Source organism: Nannobrachium achirus (assembly GCF_963921795.1).
Source record: "Nannobrachium achirus genome assembly, chromosome: 10".
NCBI lineage: Eukaryota > Metazoa > Chordata > Actinopteri > Myctophiformes > Myctophidae > Nannobrachium > Nannobrachium achirus.
This window is the reverse complement of record NC_137819.1, coordinates 35,307,787-35,330,344: the sequence shown is the minus strand read 5'-3', so window position 1 is coordinate 35,330,344 and position 22,558 is coordinate 35,307,787. Positions and strand designations below refer to the sequence as shown.

Here is a 22,558-nt window from a genome sequence, read left to right as displayed (position 1 = left end):
GAAAACTTCACATCGGGTATTGGGGCCTGCAAGTTAACACCTCTGAACTGCTCTCCAGCATGAAGCCAGTCAAGGCATATCATTGCTGGTAACTTTATCTGTGCTGGTTACTGCTTCTTAATTCAAACAGGGTGCCATGGAATCCTTTTTAACAAACCAGCTCAGATGGAGAACCATCTAGACATTTGCTAACAGGATAGCTTAATGGTAGGGCTCCCAAGTGAAAGCAGCATATACAAAAATAAAATAAAACCATTATGTGTATGTATGTATGTATGTATGTGCGTGTGTGCGTGTGCGCGTGTGTGTGTATATATATGTGTATATATATATATATATATATATATATATATATATATAACACACACACACACTTTATTCTACATGGGCTAGACCAAATTCTGAAGGGTTGACATTTATTTTATAGAGGCATCTTTGGTGGGCAATTTCGGGTGAAAAACAGCTAAGACACTACATTACAAATGCCCATCAAGCAAGTTCTTTCACTCATACATTCCATTCTGGGAATATAGCATCATAAATAGTAAGCAATGTACTTGAACTCTCATGTACATTTTACATACTAGATATTCAGGCCGCTGCCTTCAAATCCAGCTCTATATTGCGCTAATCAGAGCTGTGGTCACCGAGTTATGGCCATTTTACTTACTTAATGCTGTGTTAAAGGGATATTTCACTTTCAAAAAAACTTTTGGTAATTTTATCGTCTAATCAGGCTTTTATGAACACTCAGAAAAGTTTTTAATTTGCTTGATTCAATATTTAGATATTTGATGTAAATGTTATCAGGCCCTCCAGACCCAGGGCCTCTCCCCATACACAACCATTGTAACTTCAAACTCAATTTTAACCATGATAGATTCATTAAAAACACCCATTATTATTTCTGGTGACTCATATTACCCTCCTAATACGTGAGCAGGCCGTGTTTTTTTCAATAACTTTTTTCATTTATTTTTAATAATTCTTTGGGAAAATGGAAAAAATTAAATACAATAAAAAATGATTAAAAATAAATGAAAAAGGTTATCGAAAAAACACGGCCTGATCACGTTTTAGGAGGGTAGTATGCGTCACCAGAAAGAAATAATTGATGTTTTTGATTAATCTATCATGGTTAAAATGGAGTTAGAAGTTATAATGGGTGTGTATGGGGAGAAGTCCATGGAGGAGGAGGGCCTGGTAACATTTAATCAAGCAAATTAAAAACTGTTCAGGTGTTCATAAAAGCCTGATTGGATGATAAAATTACCAAAAGTTTTTTTGAAAGTGAAATACCCCTTTAAACACTACTGTAGCGCCCCATATGTGTGCATTTCTTTTTCTTTTTTCTTTTGGTTCAGACCCCTGAAGAGTGTTTGTGGCAAGTTCGCAAGTTTGGTGCAGATCTGCGTCATGCCTGTGGCCCCCTAACGTGGGCCAAAGTAATAACGGATCACACATGGCCCCTGGTATGGACTATTGTCATGCCAGACCCCTAACCAACCAGTGTTTTTGCCGATTGGAACAACAGTGCACCTGTGCCACATGGTATGCTATTGTGATGGCCGCTGATCAGTGTTTGTGCCAAGTTTCGTGTGTATCTGAGGTACGGTGTGACTCGCAAGTCTGCATATTACGTTTATGGCCTCCACCGTCCACCCACCCTCTAGGCATTTCTAATATAGGATGTAATACATATTTGACTGTCTAAATACTGACTCTGAATAATAGCCATATTTTCAGATTTAAACTTGAATGTCAGGCTAATTTCACAATACCGTGCTCGACTGTAACTGTTCTAGAAAACAGGCCAAAATGGTCTTCCATGTATATGCACATGGGAAGACATAAGTACTAGCCCACTCACAGAGCAGTACAGTACCTCTTTTCTTCTTGGGAACGTTAAGATACCAAGTGAAAACTAGGAGATGAAAGTAAATGTTTCTTCACATGTTAGAGCCATTGGACCATCACATTCATCACTGGGTCATCCACCGTAGACAAAGTACTTCCTGCTCCATGCAGTGAAATTGATAACACATTGTCTCCCTGCTGAATCATAAGTAGCTCAGGTTTCCCTGCCTGCTAAATACAGTATATCGTTGCTGTCGGGCAGAAACCTCTCAATCTCCATATTCTCTTGTTTTTTTGTAAATGAATGCCCTGCTTGATCACACTAGTGTCATAAAAAAGCATAAAACATAACAGATCTGCAAGCTTGTAGGTCTGCTTCTTTTGCCATTTTTTGAATCCTGAAAAGTACATTATGAGGTTTCCACCCGGCAAGGACAATAGACACAATATCAAATTTTTATGTTTATTAAATCTTCCTATTGTATGTGTTCTGGAAACAGCACATAAAATGTCTCCAGCTTATATAAATTTAAAAGGCCTGATCATTATTGCATCATGGGACCACCAAAACAGCAATTTTGAACTCGGCTTAATATTTGATTAGGAAAGCTTTCTTTACCTTGGAAATGTTCCATCAAAACAGCAGAGACCAGTACTATGCAAAAAATATTTTAGGAATTTAGATAACTTCATACCATACCAGATTGAAGCTGTAAGACGGCAATAGATGAACATACAATTTGAAACATAATTAGTTTTTACCTTGGACTTCACTGGCATGGTGAGAGGATTGTAGTAATTCTCTATGTCTTGTCCTGGCTATATGTCAGGTCTTTGTCTCCATCTTATGGCCAGATGGGTTTTCTTTCCCCCTTGTGGCTAGGACATAAAATGTACAAAACTTTAGAATTTCAACTTCCTGGTTTTTATTGCTCGGAAATCAATAGCAATATTATAAATAACGGTTGTTCTGTTAGAAATAACAGTGTAGGACATGGAAAGCAAAACCACAAACAAAGAATAGTTTCTACAATACCATACACACGACTCACGTCTCAACAGACAACACAGGAATAAAGAAACTCAAATTTCAACCTCCACACCGAAAAATAATTGACATCAAAGTGACATTGCCATACTTTCTTAAATCCTTCCACAACAACTACTGTACATCATTTTTTTTTTCCATTTCTTTAAAAATGTTTTAAGTGTTGCTACCAATTCACAGCACGGTTGCCACAATTAACCCAAACAGGTTATATTTAGGAATTATTTACCTGAGTTTGACCTCAAATAAGATACTGAACTGAAGGAAATCAAAACCAACCTATAGACAATCATTGCTGTACTACCCCATTTACTGCACCGTGTTAATGCAGAAACATTAAATGCAGAAATGTTTATTCTACGATGTTCACTTGAACAACTTTTACCTTCTGAGTCCACCTTCCGAGTCTAATATATGATGTCCAACTTAACCCTAGCGTCCATGGAATAAATGATAAAACTCATTCCTCCATAACAATTATCAACATCCACATCAGGCCAAAGTGACATATAAACCCGGGCGGTCATATGGTTTTAACAGTAAAGGCCTAACAAATATATAGCTTTTCAGTGATTTGGTGCCCCGTGTTGAGACGCCAAAAAAATAAGGTATGTCCATATCAAGCATTATAACTATAAACGACACAGTTATTTAAAACTGTAATAGTTTTAGAAATCGTTCCAACTCAACTGGATGGCGTCCACACACAACTAAGGACAACAGTGGTGAATATTGATGTAAAGTATAGTATAGTTATACAGCTGTCTCAAAAGATTTGAATATTGTGTAAAAAAGCACTGGAAGCAGCAGATGCCATAGCATCCCAAATCATCACTTACTGCGAAAACCTCACACTGGACTTCAAGCAACTCTGACTTCAGAAGGTTGACATTTCTCTAATTGTTTTGAGTGGTCTCATGTAATATTGTAATATTTTGAGATATGGACTTTTGATTTTCATAAGCTGTATGCAATTAAAACATTTATTTATATGGAATTACAGAAATAATTAACTTTTCTACAATATTCTTTTTCCTTTTTTTAGACAGAGCTGTACATAATAGTGCTTGTTGTGGACGGCCCCTTTCCTCCAACATACAATGGTGTCACTCACTGAAAATCAAAAAAGGAAATAAATAAATATATAAATCAGGTTTCATGGAATAGCATTGTCATTTTGTGAAAAGAACAATCACACAGATTGGTATAACGAGGCTCTCGAGAAGAGAAGATCTGTCAGAGCAGGAAATAGGGGCAGGGCTTACAGAAAACCTATGATTGATTGATTGACTGAATGATTGACATCTAAAGCTGTGTGAGGTTTGGAATTTGTTTGAAATTTTGGCTTAAGTGATTAAAGGTAGGGCAAGTGATTTTCTTTGGTTAAAATAAGTGTTAAATATTTCTATATTCTGATAGTACTCATTGCTATCGAGTGTTTGTTCAGTAACAGGAGTCACCAATGTCAAACAGAAAACGCATTTTCAGGTCAGGATACTAATTTGATCCAATAAGGAGAGAGAAACCATACAGGATAAACCCATACAGGATATAGATTAAACAAGTGAAATTGGAAGTGATGTCACAAAGAAATGAGCAGACAAAATTGGAACTGGAACACTATAAACATGAAGCTGTTAAATGGGTATCCTCTCCTGATTGGCTGAAATGTTGCCACCTAGTACCTGAACATGTATTTTCTGTTTATTAAAGATCTGGAAAGACAACTCCTGTTACGGAACAAACACTCTATACTAGCAATGATTATTATCAGAATATAGTACTTTAATCTCTTAACAAAACACTTTTCTTTTAACCAAAAAATATCACTTACGCTACCTTAAAATACATTTACATACAATACAATAATGGTAATACCGAGGCACATTAGCTGCAATGAATATTGTCTGGTTCTGTCAGATCTCTCATTATACAATACAATCATCAAGGCCAAAATGTGAACAATACTGTAGCATTGTATAACATGTAGACTATGGAGTGCTGGTTTCATACAAGGAGGAATTATCAAGGATGGATGATAGATATGCCATACATGTCAACAAACATACAAAGTGTTGAAGTCAGCCCTACACAGTAAAATCTGGAGTGTCTCAAGATTTAAATTAACCTTTACCAGTCAAACTGTGCCCTCTCAAGAGTTAATGCTTCAAATCTTACTGTGTAAAACGATAATCCGAGAAGGAATATTTTTACATACATTGTGTATGATAACTTTTTTGGTTAATGTATTAATACTCTGTATAAAGGTAAGCAGAGTTAAACAGTGAGGTTTGCAGTAATAGTTAAAAATAAAAGGCTTATTAATAATTAGGAGCTGGAATTGCAATACGGCGCAGATAGTCACAACAGAGGTCTACAGACATTGTATCACAGAATGTCTTCGTGGTTGCCAATGTATACAGGTCACCAATGGTAACGCCATGCGACAGACCATGAAAAAGTGCGACGGAAAAAAGGAATATATTATAACAATCCGCTTTTTCTCCCTGGCAAAACAAAACACAATAACTAATTTCTGTTCTTAAAAAACACATAAAAAATCCATAGCTCCACATACAAAAATGTAAATGCTGAAAGTAAGTGAGTTGTTATAAAATTACATTTGGAACTGACTGGTTCAAAATGCACTAAAGCCCATGGAAGGCAAATTGACCAGGACTGTTTGAGGACAAGAGTTCAATAGTTCTGAGCCTTCCCGGTGCAGTGAGTCTGTTACACCACTTATCTCTTCTATCCTTAACTCTTCTCCCCTGCTCAACAAAGTCAATCTTTTAAGTCTTCAGTATGTGCTCCATATTTTTCAAGTATTCCAAAATGGCATAATGTGCTTTGTTCCAGTGACAAATTCAAAATTCCAGTGACATAAATCCAAAGAAATCTTTCTTCTTTTTAAACAGTTCCAGTGGTCGACTGAACTCTACTGGTCCCCTGTCCATTGCCGGAGATCAGTGAATACAAAAAAGAAAGTGCAAAGAAAAACAAATGTCAGAGAAGCCCAGAAAGTACAAAACAAATAGAAATAGGCAAATCTACGGTGTCCAGTTTGGCTCATGAAGACAGCTTGGAGTAGCTTGGCGGTGAGAATTTACGCTTCAGGTACTTGATGATGTACAGAGGAAGACAGCTGACCAGTGTGATTGCAGACACTTTCCAAAGGAAGGCCTTAGTTGTGATGAATGACAAGTCTGAAAAGCAACAGTGGCCAGAGTTAGACATCTACAGCCACATTGCAAATTGTACCACAATTATGCAACGTTTATATTTTTGTATTTAATGATAAAATCCAACCACAGGAAGACATTCTGTGTCAAATTGAATATTGAGATCATTATTTCAGATGCTTGATGTATTTTCCACAAACATAACATGCATATAATTCATTCAATTCCTATTTTATCTTCCAGTATTAATATACATTGTGATAAAAATGTGAGTTAGTGTACAGGTCATGAACTTCAAGACTGGAATATGAGACGTCAGTGAAATATCATGCTACAATGATGAAACCCAAAACAAATACGCACAACAAACATATTGACATTGACAACGCATCACATTGTGGCACAACACAGCAAGCAGTAATGGGGAGAGACAGAGGCAGAGAGACAGAGCGATAAGAGAAAGACAGAGGGAGAAAAAAGGGAATGCAAACATGAAGGAAGGAGTGAAAAGGGTTGTGTGTATAGGTGGGGATTTGAAGATATTGTTAGATCCGCATTGATGCACACCTACCCAAGAACGCTCCAAGGGACACCCTGCCTATGCCTTTTGCCAAGGAAACATACAGAAGCAAAAGAACAAGTATAGCAAAAAGAGAGTAAGTATAGTGCGAAAGAGAGAGAGAGAGAGAGAGAGAGAGAGAGAGAGAGAGAGAGAGAGAGAGAGAGAGAGAGAGAGAGAGAAAAGAGACAAGGGAGGGGAGCACTAGCAAAAGCAGGTGTCTGAGGGTTCTAGTAAAATTGTTGAGAAATTAAGTGCCAAGTACATGGAATTTAAACACAAAACAGGTGTGGTGCAAAGTGTGACACTCATCTTCCAGGAGGTTTAAAAGTAACCAGCCGTTCAACATCAGGAACAATATGGCACACATCCTTTCAACTACAACTATCCCCACTACATCCAAATATTGTACTTTTAATCCACTACATGTATTTGAAAACTTTAGTTACTAGTTACTTTGTAGATCGATTATTATTACAAAACATACCACATAACCACTTCAGCCCTATACCTTTCAGCCATTTGAAAATAGCCGATCTGCTATTTTCTATTACCCATCAGCCAGTGACCCAAACTGATGAAAACAGGAGATCTACAAGCTCACAACGCGTCACTTCGCGTCGCGTTGAGAGCTTGTAGATCGGCTATTTTCACTACTTCTTAATTACTATTATATTTTATTTATGGAATTTCTTAGATGCGTTTGTTTTTGTTTGAAAATGTATAAAATTCTCAATGCTATGTTTTATTTCTAAAAATAAAATGATTTGATTTGGGAGGGGAACCTTTTTTTTATATATACATAGTTTTCTTTCTTTCTTTTGTTGTAGGAAAAAAAATTGGCCCAGGACCCACAAATGGGTTTCCGACCCACTATTTGTGAAACGGTGCATGAGAAGACATGTGGACACTCTTACCAAAGTACTCGTTGAGGAAAGCGAGGGAGGCCACATAGGAGCTCAGGCTGAAGACCTCGGCCAGGACCATGAGCCAGTGCCAGGTCCGGATGGTCAGCGCCACCATGAGCAGCTCCGTCACGATGAGCGCCGTGAAGGAGATGGCCACCACGTGCACAAACTCCGACTCGAACAGCACCAGCGCGCCGTACATGAGGATACCACCTGGTGGCGCCAGAGGAAGTGTGCGTCAGCCACACAAAAACAAACAAAGACCGAAATGTGTTTTATTTGCTTAAAGGCCGGGAAGGAGAAATGATTAAACCCAGCATGAATTCACTAACTGTTATGTCTGCGTTTGGGTAATTGCCCGGAAGATATATTTTTATATTGCATGGAGTTTTGGTTAAGACTAGACATAGGTGTCAAACAAGGGCCACATAATAATTCTCAGCTTTTTGTTATGATCTGCTCTAAGTGCCACTTGGGTGGGGGTTTCAAGGCTTCAGGAATTCCAAAGGTAGCAAATCCTTTCTTAACCACAGAGAAAAGTGTATTAAATTTCAGGCAATTTGAAATAAAATGCATATATATATATATATATATATATATATATATATATATATATATATATATATATATATATATATATATATATATATATATATATATAATTGTCAAAACCTTCTGGACAGTTTAGAAGCATATTCCTAATCACTGCATAAGAGAGGAGAGAAAAAAAAGTAAGAAGCCGCATTAAAAGGTTTGGCCCCAGTCTACTCTACAATGTACAGACAGCTGACTTGGATCTTAGAATAAGGATGAATGCCTGTCTGGAGATAAGGATTGATTCAATAACATTTATGAGGGTAAAAGACAGACGACACAATGCGTCTCAGTGTGGTCCCGACCCTGGAGACGTCCCATGAAAGCCGGGCACTCACTCATCTGGGGGGCGCCTACTGTATTTTGATAGGCCCCTTCATTTAGTCATAACGCCACACAAATTGAGCTTAATAGCCTATAACTGATCACATAATTGGCTTTTCATAAAGCCTTCATACACAGTGCATTCCTGAGAGTTAAACTCTGTAATAAATTAAAGTGGATCATGGTGTGTGGGGTGGCGGGAGGGGGGGCTAATATTTTCCTCCTCTTCCTATGCGGTCGCTGTCATTCTCTCACTCTCATATCTTCTCCCAGTTTTCTTCGTTTTCTTCTTTTTTTTCATTGGACGTGGTATTAGTTTTTAATTAAAAAAACTAGAGCTGTCAGGAAGTCATGCTTGAGCAGGAACATAGATCTTTCACACACGCTGCATGGCTTAGCGATTACAGAAATATCGATTTACTGGACGGACAAAAGCCCGCATGTAACAGCGGATGACGCTCGGAAACCCAAGCTACTGAGAAAAGGACCGTCTGGGAATTTTGCAGGGGGCCAGGGGGTACTCTGGTATTAAGAGTAGTAAAATATGAAGAAATGCTAGCTGGAGGAGCTGAATTTAGGCTACACTACCATCATAATCTCTCAGGTTGATTTTGTGAAGGTTAAACAATGCTTCAAAACCAGGTGTGGAAACGTGTTCATCTGGCCAGTCATGGTGGTTGGTAGAGTTCATCATCCACCAGTCACTACTTTACCACCCAAGTAGGATTTCATTTTAGAATAGACCCCCTGAACAAGGCCCAGTTACCTGCCAAACTGGCTGATAGACTTGAGAAGTTAGCCAGATATGGTCAAAATGTACCAGCTTTTGGCCAGTGGCTATACAGGGCTCATTTCTCAGCCTGTTCAAAACACAGGACAGGACAGGGCTGAGGTTGCTTACAATCCTGAGGACTTTATGTGCACCTGGCTGACACCTGTTACAGCCTAATTTCTATAACACAATCCAGCATAAACAAACTGTGTGCTATTGTACACCCTTTGAAGTTCTCTGTGATGTGTGTGTGTGTGTGTGTGTTTGAATTTACTGTAAACCTATTCTATCATTGGACCCAGTCTAAACAAGTCTAAGGAACAGCATACATTAAATAAATGCCTTAAATAAGCATACTTTGTTACCTTGATAGATACTGATCAACACCCAAATGAGGAAAGTCTTGAAAGATAACGACCGTCCCTATAAAAAAAAAGGAAGATTGTTATTACATTTGAACTATCAATGACATACTGAGCTGATGATCAAATCTTAAACCTTAAAAAAAAAAGTGTTACAATTGTCTATGGCTGTTCATATGGAGATTATATTTATTTAATTTTATTCTCATAATATTTTAATCATTTTCATCTTTTCTTAATATACAAATGTTTGTACATGGTAAATGGACTGCATATATGTATATAGCGCCTTTCTAGTTTTTCTGACCCTTAGGGACACCAGAGGAAACCATGCGAGGCACCAACCTGCTCATCGGGAGCATTTAGGTGCTACATTTCTTGTCCAACGTCAGCCAGGAGGAGCCGGGGATTTTACCAGATTGCTTTTAATTCTTTAGTTTTCTTTATATTAAATACCTTTTGTATTCCATTATATACTGTACAAGTCAAGTTTAATATAACGTTTTCTACTATAGTAGTAATATACAGCATAACGGTCTATACAACTACTACTATATGTGTGTATAATGGCTGCTTACTATACACTATAGAAATACAGTACGTCAGGAGCCCATCTCTTGTTTTCTTAGCACGAGGTAACATGATGTACAAGTACACCACATAGACATGATACTACTATGTCACAGTTCCTTGCCCCCAATTTAACACTGATGCGTGTGCCAAGCAGGGACACATTGGGTACCGGTTTTCTTATCTTTTCCCCCCTTTTTTTTAAAGTCTTTGGCATGACTCGGTCAGGGATTGAACCCCATACCTCCCAATCTCTAACCACAAGGCCATTGAGCTGGTACTATATGTAAAGTATAATGTAGTTCATACGGTGGTTATCATATTTATTTATTATTATACTACCTTGGTAAGGTCTTTATAAAGCTCAGGGTAGAGCAGAGCCATCTCTGGTTTCACATCCTGGTCCAGAACCAAGGAGAACACTGGGAACATGGTATAGATGGTGGCGTACCTGTAGAGAAATAAATTATGTATTGAGACACAGGGAATGCCTGGGTCCATATTGTCGTTGTTGGGTGAAAACCTTGTATGTACAAAACTGTTCGTTTTGTATTTATTATTTTAAAATGATTTAAACTAGTTAAAATAAACTTTTATCAATTATTCCATAAGCACATGTACTGTATGAGTGTATCTAAAATATTTCAATCACAAAAGCACTTCCACATTCTTGGGCTAATTCTACAGTATGCTATGTTCAGTAAGGCACACCTACCCAACCATCAGGAAGCCCTGGTACAAAGGAACAGAGGCAAAGTAGAAAATAGAGGAGAATACCGCCTGGGGGAGAAAAAAGAACAGTGATGAATTCGATCATTCACAGAAAACTAATGTTTAATCGACCCTCAACAAACCTAGCACTCAACAAACCTAGTACTCTCAAGTCTTTATGAAGAATTTGTTCAGCATTTGCACTGGTTAGTGGCTGGGTGTGGTACCTGCATGGTGGAGATGATCATGCCTCTGTGCATGACAAACTGGCCCAGTGCAGCAGAGCGCTTGTAGCTGTTCCTGCCGTGGACCATGAGCAGTCGGCCGATGTGCTTGAACTGAGTGATGGAGAAGTCTGCAGCCAGCGATGCCTGCTTCCCCTCCTGTAGTTAGGATTACAGATGCATCGATGCTGCTGCAGTCATTCATGACATTTTTTCATAAGCAAAACAAAAAGTTACTTTATGAGATGTATCTGAGGTTTGACTGCTGAATGCTGAGTAATGGCTTTATTTATTTCTACGTTATCTATCTAAATCATTTTACATTTTATGTTGTATTATTTATTTAATCCTGGCAGCCATATAATTAAAATATTGTTGATGTCGGACAGAAACCTTGTTTCTCCATCTAAGCACCTTTCGACTTTTTTGTAAATGAATGCCCAACTTCAACAAACAAAAGTAGCTAAAATAGCCGACCTACAAACTCACATGTCACATCAGCTGGTGATCTGATGAACATTTAACCAATGAAAGGTATTAACAAGAGCTTGTGACTAAATAATAACTACATTGGTTTCCAACTGACAGCGACAATATTATTTTTAATGCAGTGCCCGTTCAGACCGTGTGACCATCAGCCATTCATTAGGAGCATTCATTAGGAGCAGGCTGGCTGCTTGGCACCCGGAAGTGCTGCTTGCCCCGTTCTCGAGAACTGCACATTGAATAGACTTCACACTCAAAAAGGTCCTCAGAAATACACAGATAAAGGTCAGACAGACATTCTGTGAATTTATAGATAGATTACATATCAGCTGTTACCTTTCCCTCTATTCCAATACCACAGTCTGCAGCCTGGATCATACTGACATCATTTCCTCCATCACCTGTCACCGAACAGAGAAGGAGCAGGTCAGACAAACGCTAACTAAATGCTGCATCACAGCTTCTGAAAGTAACAGCATCTAACATGTGAGCTTTGATTGCCATCATGTGGACACAAAAGGTAATACAGGGTTCCCACACATCTTTACCAATTAATTTCCAAAACCTTTCCAGAATATTTAACGCGATTTCCAGGACTATATAACAATAATTCAGCTCAATAACGAGTCGCTTACTCGTATGCGCAATGCCCAAAGACAAGTAGTGTATGCCAGGGGTTCTCAACCTTTTCAGGCCGTGATCCCCGAAATAATCATATTTGAACTGGGGACCCGGCACCCTGACGAGCACTAAGAATTTTATTGTGAAAATAGCTGATCTACATACTCACGTGAGCATGTAGATCTGCTATTTTCACAATTTATGCCTCTAATATTTGACAATTTGGCCAATGTTTAATTTGTCATTTCAGAGGTATTAACAAAATCAATAACCAATGACAATGCATAGCTATTTTTTCCAGGACCTTCCAGGACCCTTTTCCAGTACTAGAAAAATATTTTTCAAATTTCAAAATATTTCCAGGAATTTCATGACCGTGGGAACCCTGGTAATACTGTCTCCACTATTCTCTTCAACAGTGTTCTTGTTTGCTTATGAGTGAGAGTGAGAGAGTGAGAGAGAGAGACACCAGAGAGCCTACCTATGGCGCATGTTCTGTTGGCTGTGTGTTGTTGGAGTAGCTTGACGATCTGGGCCTTCTGAGTCGGGGAGCAACGACAGCACACCACTGCAGGACACTGACACGCCAGCTCCACAAACTCATGTTCATAGTACCGCAAGCACACCTGTCAGGACACAGCGTTAACACCGTGCAGTTACTGTCATGAGAGAACACCCTTTGACGAAAAGACAAGCACAAAAAACTGACAAAATTATTGTTCACGCAATGTCACAAACAACAGTGGTCAACGTCCAACAGACAGCTTATGTTTGGTTTTAACACACACACACACACACACACACACACACACACACACACACACACACACACACACACACACACACACACACACACACACACACACACACACACACACACACACACACACACACACACACACACACACACATTTCAGAGAGCAGGTGAAGGAATACAATGCAATTGAAACAAAGTTGGTCTGAACTCCTACAGTACATGTCGAATAATACCTTATGTGTTTTGTGCGCCTTTGTTTCCCCGTTACATTAAGGCCTTGGTTGAACTTCATTATTATTTTTGGCAATGCACGGAGCACAATACATTTTATTCTCTTTGCTTCTCATCTGCTTCTCTAAGTATCAGCACTGTGTGTTGTGTTGTGTTGTGTTGTGTTGTGTTGTGTTGTGTTGGGAGTACCTCTAAGGAGTCTCCAGAGACGACCAGAGCACAGTCATGTTTCCTTCTGAAGGCGTTGAGCTCCAGATGGGCCTCTCCTCTGTTGGAGACCTGCCCAAGAGCCATGTGAAACAATCATCCATCAGAATCATAGGACAGGACTTGTTATCTTACTACGAACCACCCCCTGAACATGAGATCATACAGTAAGAGCAAAATGGCAATCATGTGAATAATGGTGTATTACAGTGTTTCCCAAACAAAGAATCGTGACCCAAAATAGGAGCCAAGTAATATCCTGTTTTTGAATCTTTCCTGATAATTTCTTTCACAATTAAAATGAATACATTTGCAATGCTTGTGAGCTTGTATATGTTGCTAGTTTCATAATTATTGAAATAGGGCTTAACTCATTCACTACGAGGAATACATTCATTTTATAACTCTGGGAGAAGAACAAAGTGACTGGGATAGTCCACTCCATTGCTAGGCTTGTATGAATGCGGCTTGTTTACAGCAAAAACTCAAGAGATAATTGATATTTTGCAGACGTCAACAACACTGATTTATGTAAAAATCTCCGGATACGGAAATAGACGGATCTGGGCTAGCGGCCGGGAACCAGATACAGTGTTTCAGAAGCAGGACAAGAGCAGGGACTCGATTAAACGGCGATAAAACAATAATCTGTGAGATCTCGTCAAAGGTATTGGGGGCTTATAAAATAAATCTGTCAGATCTCGTCAATGGTAGTAGTGATTAATACATTTATTTTGGGGTCCTTGGGAAAAATTTCTATTTAGGGTCACAAGCTGAAAACGTTTGGTGGACAATCTGGATGAGGCGTACCGGTTTGAAGACATGGATGTCTTGATTTCTGGACACCAAATGTGAGCTCTTAGCGATGCAGGTGGCCGTCTCCAGCTTATCCCCCGTCAGCATCCAGATCTTGGCAGAATACAAATAGGAACAGCATATTAGAGTTATAAACTTATGACACAATGTACAGACTGACAGACAGACAGACAGACAGACAGACAGACAGACAGACAGACAGACAGACAGACAGAGAAGTGTCCTGCACCAAATGATGCCCAACCCACACAGGCTTACAAGACACTCACAAACATAATACATACATACACCAAGATACACCACAGACAAAAATGCTTAACAAGAACACATGGACAGTCCATTGATAGTCCATGCTGCTATTTAAGGGTACAATGTTCTCCAACGCAACTGCCATGCCTTCTCTATGAATTTTGCCAGAACAAAAACGTCCTTATTAAACAACCAGCGTAACATAGAACATTCAGACATCCAAAGCAAATCTGGATGTTTGGCTTGCATTTTTTCAAATAAGGAATTTCTTAGGTCATGATACAGTGGACAGTGAAAAACTCAATTTAACTCATCCTCCACAACTCCCAAATCACAAAGAACACACAAACGCTGCTCCTCAGGAATACCAGTATACCTACCAACCTCAATACAAGAGGACCTCACTGTACAAAAGCATCCCAACCTGTTGATTTGTGATATTACTTTATTGTCGCCTCTGATAATTTGTCCTCTGCATTCAGCCCATCCTAAGGATGCTCGGGACCAACTGCAGTAGTAATACCAGTATCTTGGTCAAGGGCACTAGCAGGATTGCATGTCTTTTGGTGTGGGAGTAAACTAGAGTACTCGGCAGAAACCCAACACAAACACGGGGAGAACATAAAAACTCATTTGTGAGAATCACTCTCAACAACAGCAGCGTCTAAGTATAATTATACTCGCGCTGCCACAGGGTAAAGCATTATTATATTTGGAACATAATTATGCATTAATACAGTGGTTCTCAACCTGTGGGTCGGGTCAAATTATTTTGGGGGGTCCCCAGATGATGATGAACTTAATGTGGAACATTGTTTTCTCACTCAACAGAAAACAAACCAACATAACGTTTAAGTGCATAGAGGGTATCTGCACATTTCTAAAGTGACAATTTAAGGACTTTTTAATCTATCTATAAATGCGACAAATCTCTGTCTGTTTGTTTGTTTGTTTGTTTGTTTGTAATCCGCGTATCTCGAGAACCGTTCGTCCCACCGGCTTCAGATTCGGCACGCGCGTTCCCCGCTGCGGCGCGGAGTGCAGTGCCGGGCCTCGGCCCGACTCGGCATGCGGTTTTCCCGAAGCGGCGCGAAACGTTCGGAATCTCCTTACGCGGAGCTGATTGTTAACATCAGGCTGTTCCTGAGGAAATCGGCACAATCGCTGACTCATTGTGACATCACTTCATAAAAGGCTCTGACATCACGTACGCCAGGAGTCAACAAAAAATCTCTGTGAATGTGTATGTATGTATGTGAATCTCGAGAACCGTTCTTCCCACCGGCACGCGCGTTCTCCAGATATGGGCATAAAATTAATCCCCGAATGCGGAGCTGATGTCTGACATCAGAGTTTTCCGCAACCGGTACTGTGTGTGCAGAGATCTCCATATATTGGGGTTTGCATTAAAGGGTGGGGACAAAGGCTAACAGAAGGCAAACAGATGGTCAAAACGGGTCCTATGACAACATGACAACAGGTATATTGGGGTTTGCATTAAAGGGTGGGGACAAAGGCTAACAGAAGGCAAACAGATGGTCAAAACGGGTCCTATGACAACAGGTATATTGGGGTTTGCATTAAAGGGTGGGGACAAAGGCTAACAGATGGTCAAAACGGGTCCTATGACAACAGGTATATTGGGGTTTGCATTAAAGGGTGGGGCAGGCATAAAATGGACGCAAATAGACAGATATCTCCATATATGGGCATATGGGCATAAAATGGACCCAGAACTATATCTGCAGTGATCTCCATATATGGACATAAAATGGACGCCGACAGACAGACAGATACAGATATCTCCATATATGGGCATAAATGGACACAGGCAAACAGATGGTCAAAACGGGTCCTATGACAACAGGTATAATGGGGTTTGCATTAAAGGGCGGGGCATTCATTCTCTATTTACATCGTTCCCGAGTTGGCCAGGTCGCCGACTAGACGCTGGGCCGCCCGAAGGGCGGCCCAGCTTCTAGTACCTCTAAAATGACAAATTAAACATTGGCCAAATTGTCTAAAATTAGAGGCAGAAATTGTGAAAATAGACGATCTACATGCTCAAAACGCCACGCAACGCGAGGCATTGTGCGCATGTAGATCTGCTATTTTCCCAAGAGAACCGTGTTATACAACACGTAACTCTTAGTGCTCGTCAGGGTGGGGGGGGGGTCACCAGTTAAAATATGATTATTTTGGGGGTCGCGGCATGAAAAGGTTGAGAACCACTGCATTAATGAACCGTAAGTAAGAGGCTGTCGTTGGACTGGCGTACCTTGATGCCAGCGTTCCTGAGCAGCTCTAGGGTGGGCCTGACGTCAGCCTGCAGCTGGTCTTCCACTCCCGTTAGACACAGCAGCTCCATCTCCCTCTCCAGACTCTCCACCACCGCTGCCACCTTCAGGGTCCGGTCGTGGATGCTCAGCTTTGCCTGGTTGTATCTGTTCTGTAACGCACAGAGGAAGAGAACAGGGGAGATGGTCAAAGAGGCCATCCCATACACGTTAGGCCTCAGTGTATACAGTATACAGACATCTACCGTTCACCTCTCCAAGTAGCACCACTGTGTTCACACTAGCACATTTTGCACTGTCGCCACTGAAGTGTTGCTCGACATACTCATTGATCTCATCAAGCGTGTGCCCGTATGTATGAGGGGACAACCAACAGGAATGTAAAGGAAAATATAAAGCAGAAGAGAGGAGAAAGGAATTTATTTTCATTATATCAAAGTTAAAAAAGTTAATTCGGTACCTCAAAATCTTGATACTGCTCTTCAGACAGAGATTTCTTAGCCACCACCAGCGTCCTCAGACCTTCCCTGGCCATGTTCCCACACTGAGAGGCAGGATAAGAAAACATTACAAAGGTACAGCCTGCTTTATACTTAGTTGTGTGCAGTTGTCACACACTTAAAATTGTGAGCTTGCAGATGAGCCGTATTTTGGCTACTAAGTAACACATCTGGCATTAGTCAAAGCATCAAGCATGGTTATACAGCAGATGTAATTTACAAAAGTTATTGTAAATCCTTTGCACCTGCAATGACAATGAAATTAACAAAATGAACTGAACTGAAGTCGTAGCTAATACACTTCATTATTATGATAGATGAAATCATTCAAATTCAGAACAACCAAATGCCTAATTATAATAAGCTTTGATTAAAATGTCAAAGTTTAAATTGAGGCCGAAATATGGGACAGTACAGTGTCATCCATAGCAGCACTGTACATTGTCAAATCAACACCAAGACAAATCAATGGCGAATGACGTGGCCTCTGGCAATGTTCGGGGGACACGATAAAAATGCAGGGATGGACGGAGGTTTATTTTTGATATGAAAAGCCAATAGGGGTTGAAACGGCCGTGCTGATTGGTTATTGACAAGCGTGGCTGGCTGCTGCTGCAGCGGTGGCTAACGTGACAGCGGGGTTATTACAGCCAATGGTCCATCATTAGCGCCATTGTTCGTTAATATGACATACTGTAATTACCTCAACTTTATCTAGGTCAGTAATTAAATCAAAAGCTGCCCCCGGGTGGTAATTGACTCGATAATGCCAATATAATTATGAACATACACGCACACTAGACCTTCGACCACCAAACCCGGTGGTTGGCCATGGCCTGTTGATCTCTTGATTAGTTACTGAGATTATTGGACGTGGCGAGAGTAACGACTGCCATAATTGAATATGCTCTCGGGTTTGTTCATTATTTCATCTCTGAACGTTGTCGATATTACTGTACACTATAGCAGTTATTCTCAACCTTTTTTTATTGTCAACGACCGCCAGTTTGATACTGGATTGAATTAGGTCACAGACTGCCATTTGATACAATATTTATCACTGGGACCCCAATCTACACTGTAAATTCCTCAGTGTTAATTAAATTAAATGAATAGATCATGACATGACCCTTATGGGTCCATGGGACCATACAGAAAAGGGTGAGAATTGAGGAGCCTATTGTCCTTTCTCAGCCCTATCTTAACAACAGCACTTCGGCGGGAGCGAGTAGTCCCGCTGCTCCACATCTGCAGCTGTGTATGGAGCGGGGAGGTTACAGAGGTTGTAGAAGTCTGATCATAATAAAACCTTTAACCCTCTGAAGTCGGGGCGCCCGCCGGCCTACTGGTCCAGGCGCATACCGTTTAGGCATTGCCACATAGGCATGGATGCCTGGTAGCGGCGCCGGTTCGATTCCCGATCCGGACGACCTTTGCCGTGTGTCACTTCCCATCTCTCCCCATTTCCTGTCAGTCTACTGTCCAATCCAATAAAGGCATAAAAGCCCAAAAACAAAAACTCTGAAGTTGTCGGCTATATTCACATAAAGTAACAAGTAACAACATGCCCATTCAGATTGCGTTACCGAACTGGAAAAACAAACTAGTTGCGTTACCCTAGCGCATTTCTTTCTAACACGTTTTCCCGGCGCTGTTAACAGCAGAGATTTCTTTGATGGTGATTGGTCAGATTTATGTTAAATTACTGAACAATCAGTCAGCATAATCTGTCAGCACCACTACCCTAAACATGCAATGTTGTTTGTTAGTAGGAATAAACACACAAGCACCCGGGAGGAAGTGGACTAAGAAAGAGGAGGAGACAAACCAACTTCCTGTTTCTACACAAAAAAGGAGGTGGTGCTCCCAGAGGCAAAAACAAAATATATTTGTTTTCCTTTTTAACCGAGTGCGTTCCCAGATTGGGCACAGTGTTGATGCTGTTGAGCGTGTGGAGTCCCTACCTCCTCTTCCAACCAGTCATTATACTGCACAATGCTCGCCATGGCAACATCAGCACCCTTCATGTAAAATGTGATGTCTCCAGTTGACTCCTCCTGAATCAAATAAGAAACATCCAAAATCAGATACTTTCATAAACCAATACATTCATGTATACAATCTTCTTTACTATATAATTATTGTAATGCGGAAGGTTTCTATACCCAAAATCACATGGTGCCAAGGTTCACTTCCCGCACATATGGTACAAATGCATGAATCGATGGTACTTTGATGTACTTGTTAAGTAATCCCTTTAAAAAGGGATAGTTCACACAAAAAATAACACATTTCCTATCAAACACTGACCCCATGGAGACTTATTCATGGATATTATTTTGTTTTTGGCACATTCCGAAGCCAATAAATTAATGACTGACAGTGGTTCCCTAAGGAGACATAAAGGGTCATACAATTATTGGCTTGGGAATGCGAAAAAACAAGAAAATAAATTAAAAAAAAAGTCATTTTGGGGGTGAACTATACCTTTAACCACTTAAAGCCCATATACTCGTTGAACGGGGTCCTCCAAGGGTCTGTCCTTCCTTGGCCCCCTTCTTTTCCCCCTCTACATCAAATCTCTTTCAAAATTCCCGAACTCAAAACGCATTGCAAGGTTAGTATTGTGAGCTTGTAGATCTACTATTTTCGCTGAATGTTCACCTATTAAGACATGCCCAGTAGAGGGATGCTACTCGTGCCAGGGTTCAAGCGGTTAACCTCATATTACAAAAAAAAACACACAGTCAAACTGGTGCAGTGATAAACAGTTTAAAAGCCCTGAGTTGGGGACAAAGGGACCTCACATGGCTGTCAAAAGAATCCTACCCTGACAATGATACCCATCCTCTTGCTTTCTGAGGTGAAGGGGAAGATCTGCAGGATGTAGAAGGTGAGGACTTGTCCAGATGGAGTCCTCAGCTGCAGTGAGGTCAGGTCTCGGTTCACCAGGGTCAGACCAACGCTCTCTGTCCACTGCACCAAGGCTACCTGACAGGGTACACATGTACAGACACACATACAGTAAAAACACATGCAGAGTACATGCAAATGTACATACAGTACAATGTATCCATGACCACAACACACACATAAATGCACATTGCACAAGCATTAGTTTACAGACAAAGGATTCAACCTTTGAGCTCTTTACTATTGCTCTCTATAACAACTTACAGTAAGCCCCATCATGTACAGTACAGTGTATACTTTGTTGTACAACAAATAGCGAAAATAGCCCCCCAAAAGATATGGTCATTGGAAGTGTGCTGTTGTTGGCTGTCTACAGCTAGAAAGAAATGTTGCATCTTATGAATATTAATGCTAATATTATTTGCTAATACAAGTGCAAGATGAAAATTCCATACTGTGTGTTTCAAGTGACAATACGGTGGGTGGCCTTGTGCTTAGAAAGCCACAGGTTAGATACACCCGGACCACGTACTGTATATACACACACCAAAGCCCTAAAAATCCCTAATCGTAGATAAGCGACCGTCACGTCGCATACACAAACTTTAGAAGGCAATCGTAGCGAATCAGGAGGGAATATGGGAAATGGGACAGATCCATGTTGATGACCTGTGTCCAAAAATGTGTTTTGCAAAAACGGGCCTGATGGTGGCGCTAGAGGAGGGCCAATTGAGAAATTAGGGGCGGAGGTTGTGATTTGCCTTCCAAGGAGTGTGTGTGCAAAGTTTGGCATCAATTGGGCCAACGGTGACAGAGATAAGAGTAGGGTAAAAGTGTGATGTGATGTGATGTGATGTGATGTGACGTGACGTGACGTGACGTGACGTGGCGGACAGACAGACAGACTGACTGACTGACAGCCGGTGGAGGTTTTGATAGTAACTGCGACCTGACGGTCGCAATAATCACCAAACAGCATGTTGCATTAGAGGGATGTGTGGAGCACAACTTTTAATTAACCGGAACAGTGAAGCCTTTAACGTCACAGATGTGTCCCATAGACATACCAGGTATACTCATTTGTTACAATGAAATACCCACCCTTCAATTTGGTCAATTTAGGAATTTGATATTATTCTGTTGCTCAGGTACCGTGTCAAGTCACTTGCCTTGTAAACGTCAATGCAAGACGTTCTTTTCCCAGTGAGGGCCAGTTAAGGTCTAATACAGAGGGTGGTAGAATGAAACAAGTGTGTATTCATAACGACTCAACTTCCTGAATATCTCCCTACCCCAACGGAGGAGGAAATGAAGAGCATAAAAATGACTTGTCCATTGTACTGCTGCTCACACCTGAAGGGGAATTGAATGAGTCACAATCGAGAGACTCTGTTGTGTGTTATTGTTAAACATTTTATTTAACCAGACATGGCTTGCTGAGCATCATTTAGATCTTCCAGAAATCCTCCCTGTTTCTCTAATCCTCCCTGTTTCTCTGTCATCCTGTTGAAATCAAAGTATTCTATTGTTGACCATTCACTGTAGAAATATGTGAGGTCAACTGCCTTGCTCAACAGCATCTCAACAGCTGTCACGGTAGGAGAGAGTTTCTACCAGTAATATTTAAACACTGCTAATGGCTAGGATGGTTTTAATGCAGAGGCCAGATTCCAGAAACTGTATGTGCAAATGTACTTACTTAGCCAATGAAACTTTCCCTTAGTAGAAACATAATTGCAAAAATATTTGTATAAAATGTTGCTTTGAGTTCAGACATATTTTTTTTGCCAAGATCATGAACTTAAAACAATCAAAAGCCTAATCCACAGGATTTAAAAAAGAATAAAAAAGCTCACTGGTGTGGACCTACAAGCTAAACTCATTACTGTGTTGTGTTGCGATTGCATGAAAGAAGTCATGAGTGCAGTGTACGCTACTGTATGTCGTATGATGCCGTACCGATGAAGTAATAAAAAAATTAAGCCGATCTACCGACTCACAACGCGTCACATCCGCGACGCATGGTGAGCTTGTAGATTGGCAATTTCCGATGCGCGACGCCGTCGTACGACAAGCATAAATCAGGTTTTAGCTCTTCCCATTCAGTTCCAGATGAGTGTTTTTTTGTTGCCTTTCCCCCACCGCTTGCTCCTTCTCCTCAGCAGGAACTGTGGCCCCCCGAGTGCGCGTTCAGCTGCACACGACTCCATTCTCAATGGGTTCATTTTCAATTTGCTCACTCAAAGGTTGTTATTATACTCTGACCTACAAATTGGAACTTCCTGCTAATACCCCATCATTTCTCCCGCTCCCCCTTTGAGCTCTCTGTAAAAGGGCTGCCTATATTTGCTTAACACACATCTGTGTGTC

General features: G+C 40.5%; 1 protein-coding gene across 1 annotated transcript in view; it reads right to left on the bottom strand.

Annotated features, from left to right (window-relative positions):
• Positions 1 to 2,837: 2,837 nt before the first annotated feature.
• The window catches only part of atp9b (ATPase phospholipid transporting 9B), a 55,621-nt gene continuing 35,900 nt past the window's right edge, over positions 2,838 to 22,558 (bottom strand). The window contains exons 16-29 of the mRNA XM_080734772.1: positions 20,105 to 20,266; positions 19,240 to 19,332; positions 17,236 to 17,319; positions 16,757 to 16,927; positions 14,224 to 14,322; positions 13,396 to 13,485; positions 12,700 to 12,844; positions 11,934 to 11,998; positions 11,115 to 11,270; positions 10,892 to 10,956; positions 10,519 to 10,627; positions 9,610 to 9,667; positions 7,564 to 7,767; positions 2,838 to 6,111 (exon numbers count right to left, since the gene is read on the bottom strand). Coding sequence (XP_080590898.1) covers positions 5,975 to 6,111; positions 7,564 to 7,767; positions 9,610 to 9,667; positions 10,519 to 10,627; positions 10,892 to 10,956; positions 11,115 to 11,270; positions 11,934 to 11,998; positions 12,700 to 12,844; positions 13,396 to 13,485; positions 14,224 to 14,322; positions 16,757 to 16,927; positions 17,236 to 17,319; positions 19,240 to 19,332; positions 20,105 to 20,266 — 1,638 coding nt within the window. The 3' untranslated portion in view covers positions 2,838 to 5,974. The remainder of the gene's footprint in view (positions 6,112 to 7,563; positions 7,768 to 9,609; positions 9,668 to 10,518; positions 10,628 to 10,891; positions 10,957 to 11,114; positions 11,271 to 11,933; positions 11,999 to 12,699; positions 12,845 to 13,395; positions 13,486 to 14,223; positions 14,323 to 16,756; positions 16,928 to 17,235; positions 17,320 to 19,239; positions 19,333 to 20,104; positions 20,267 to 22,558) is intronic.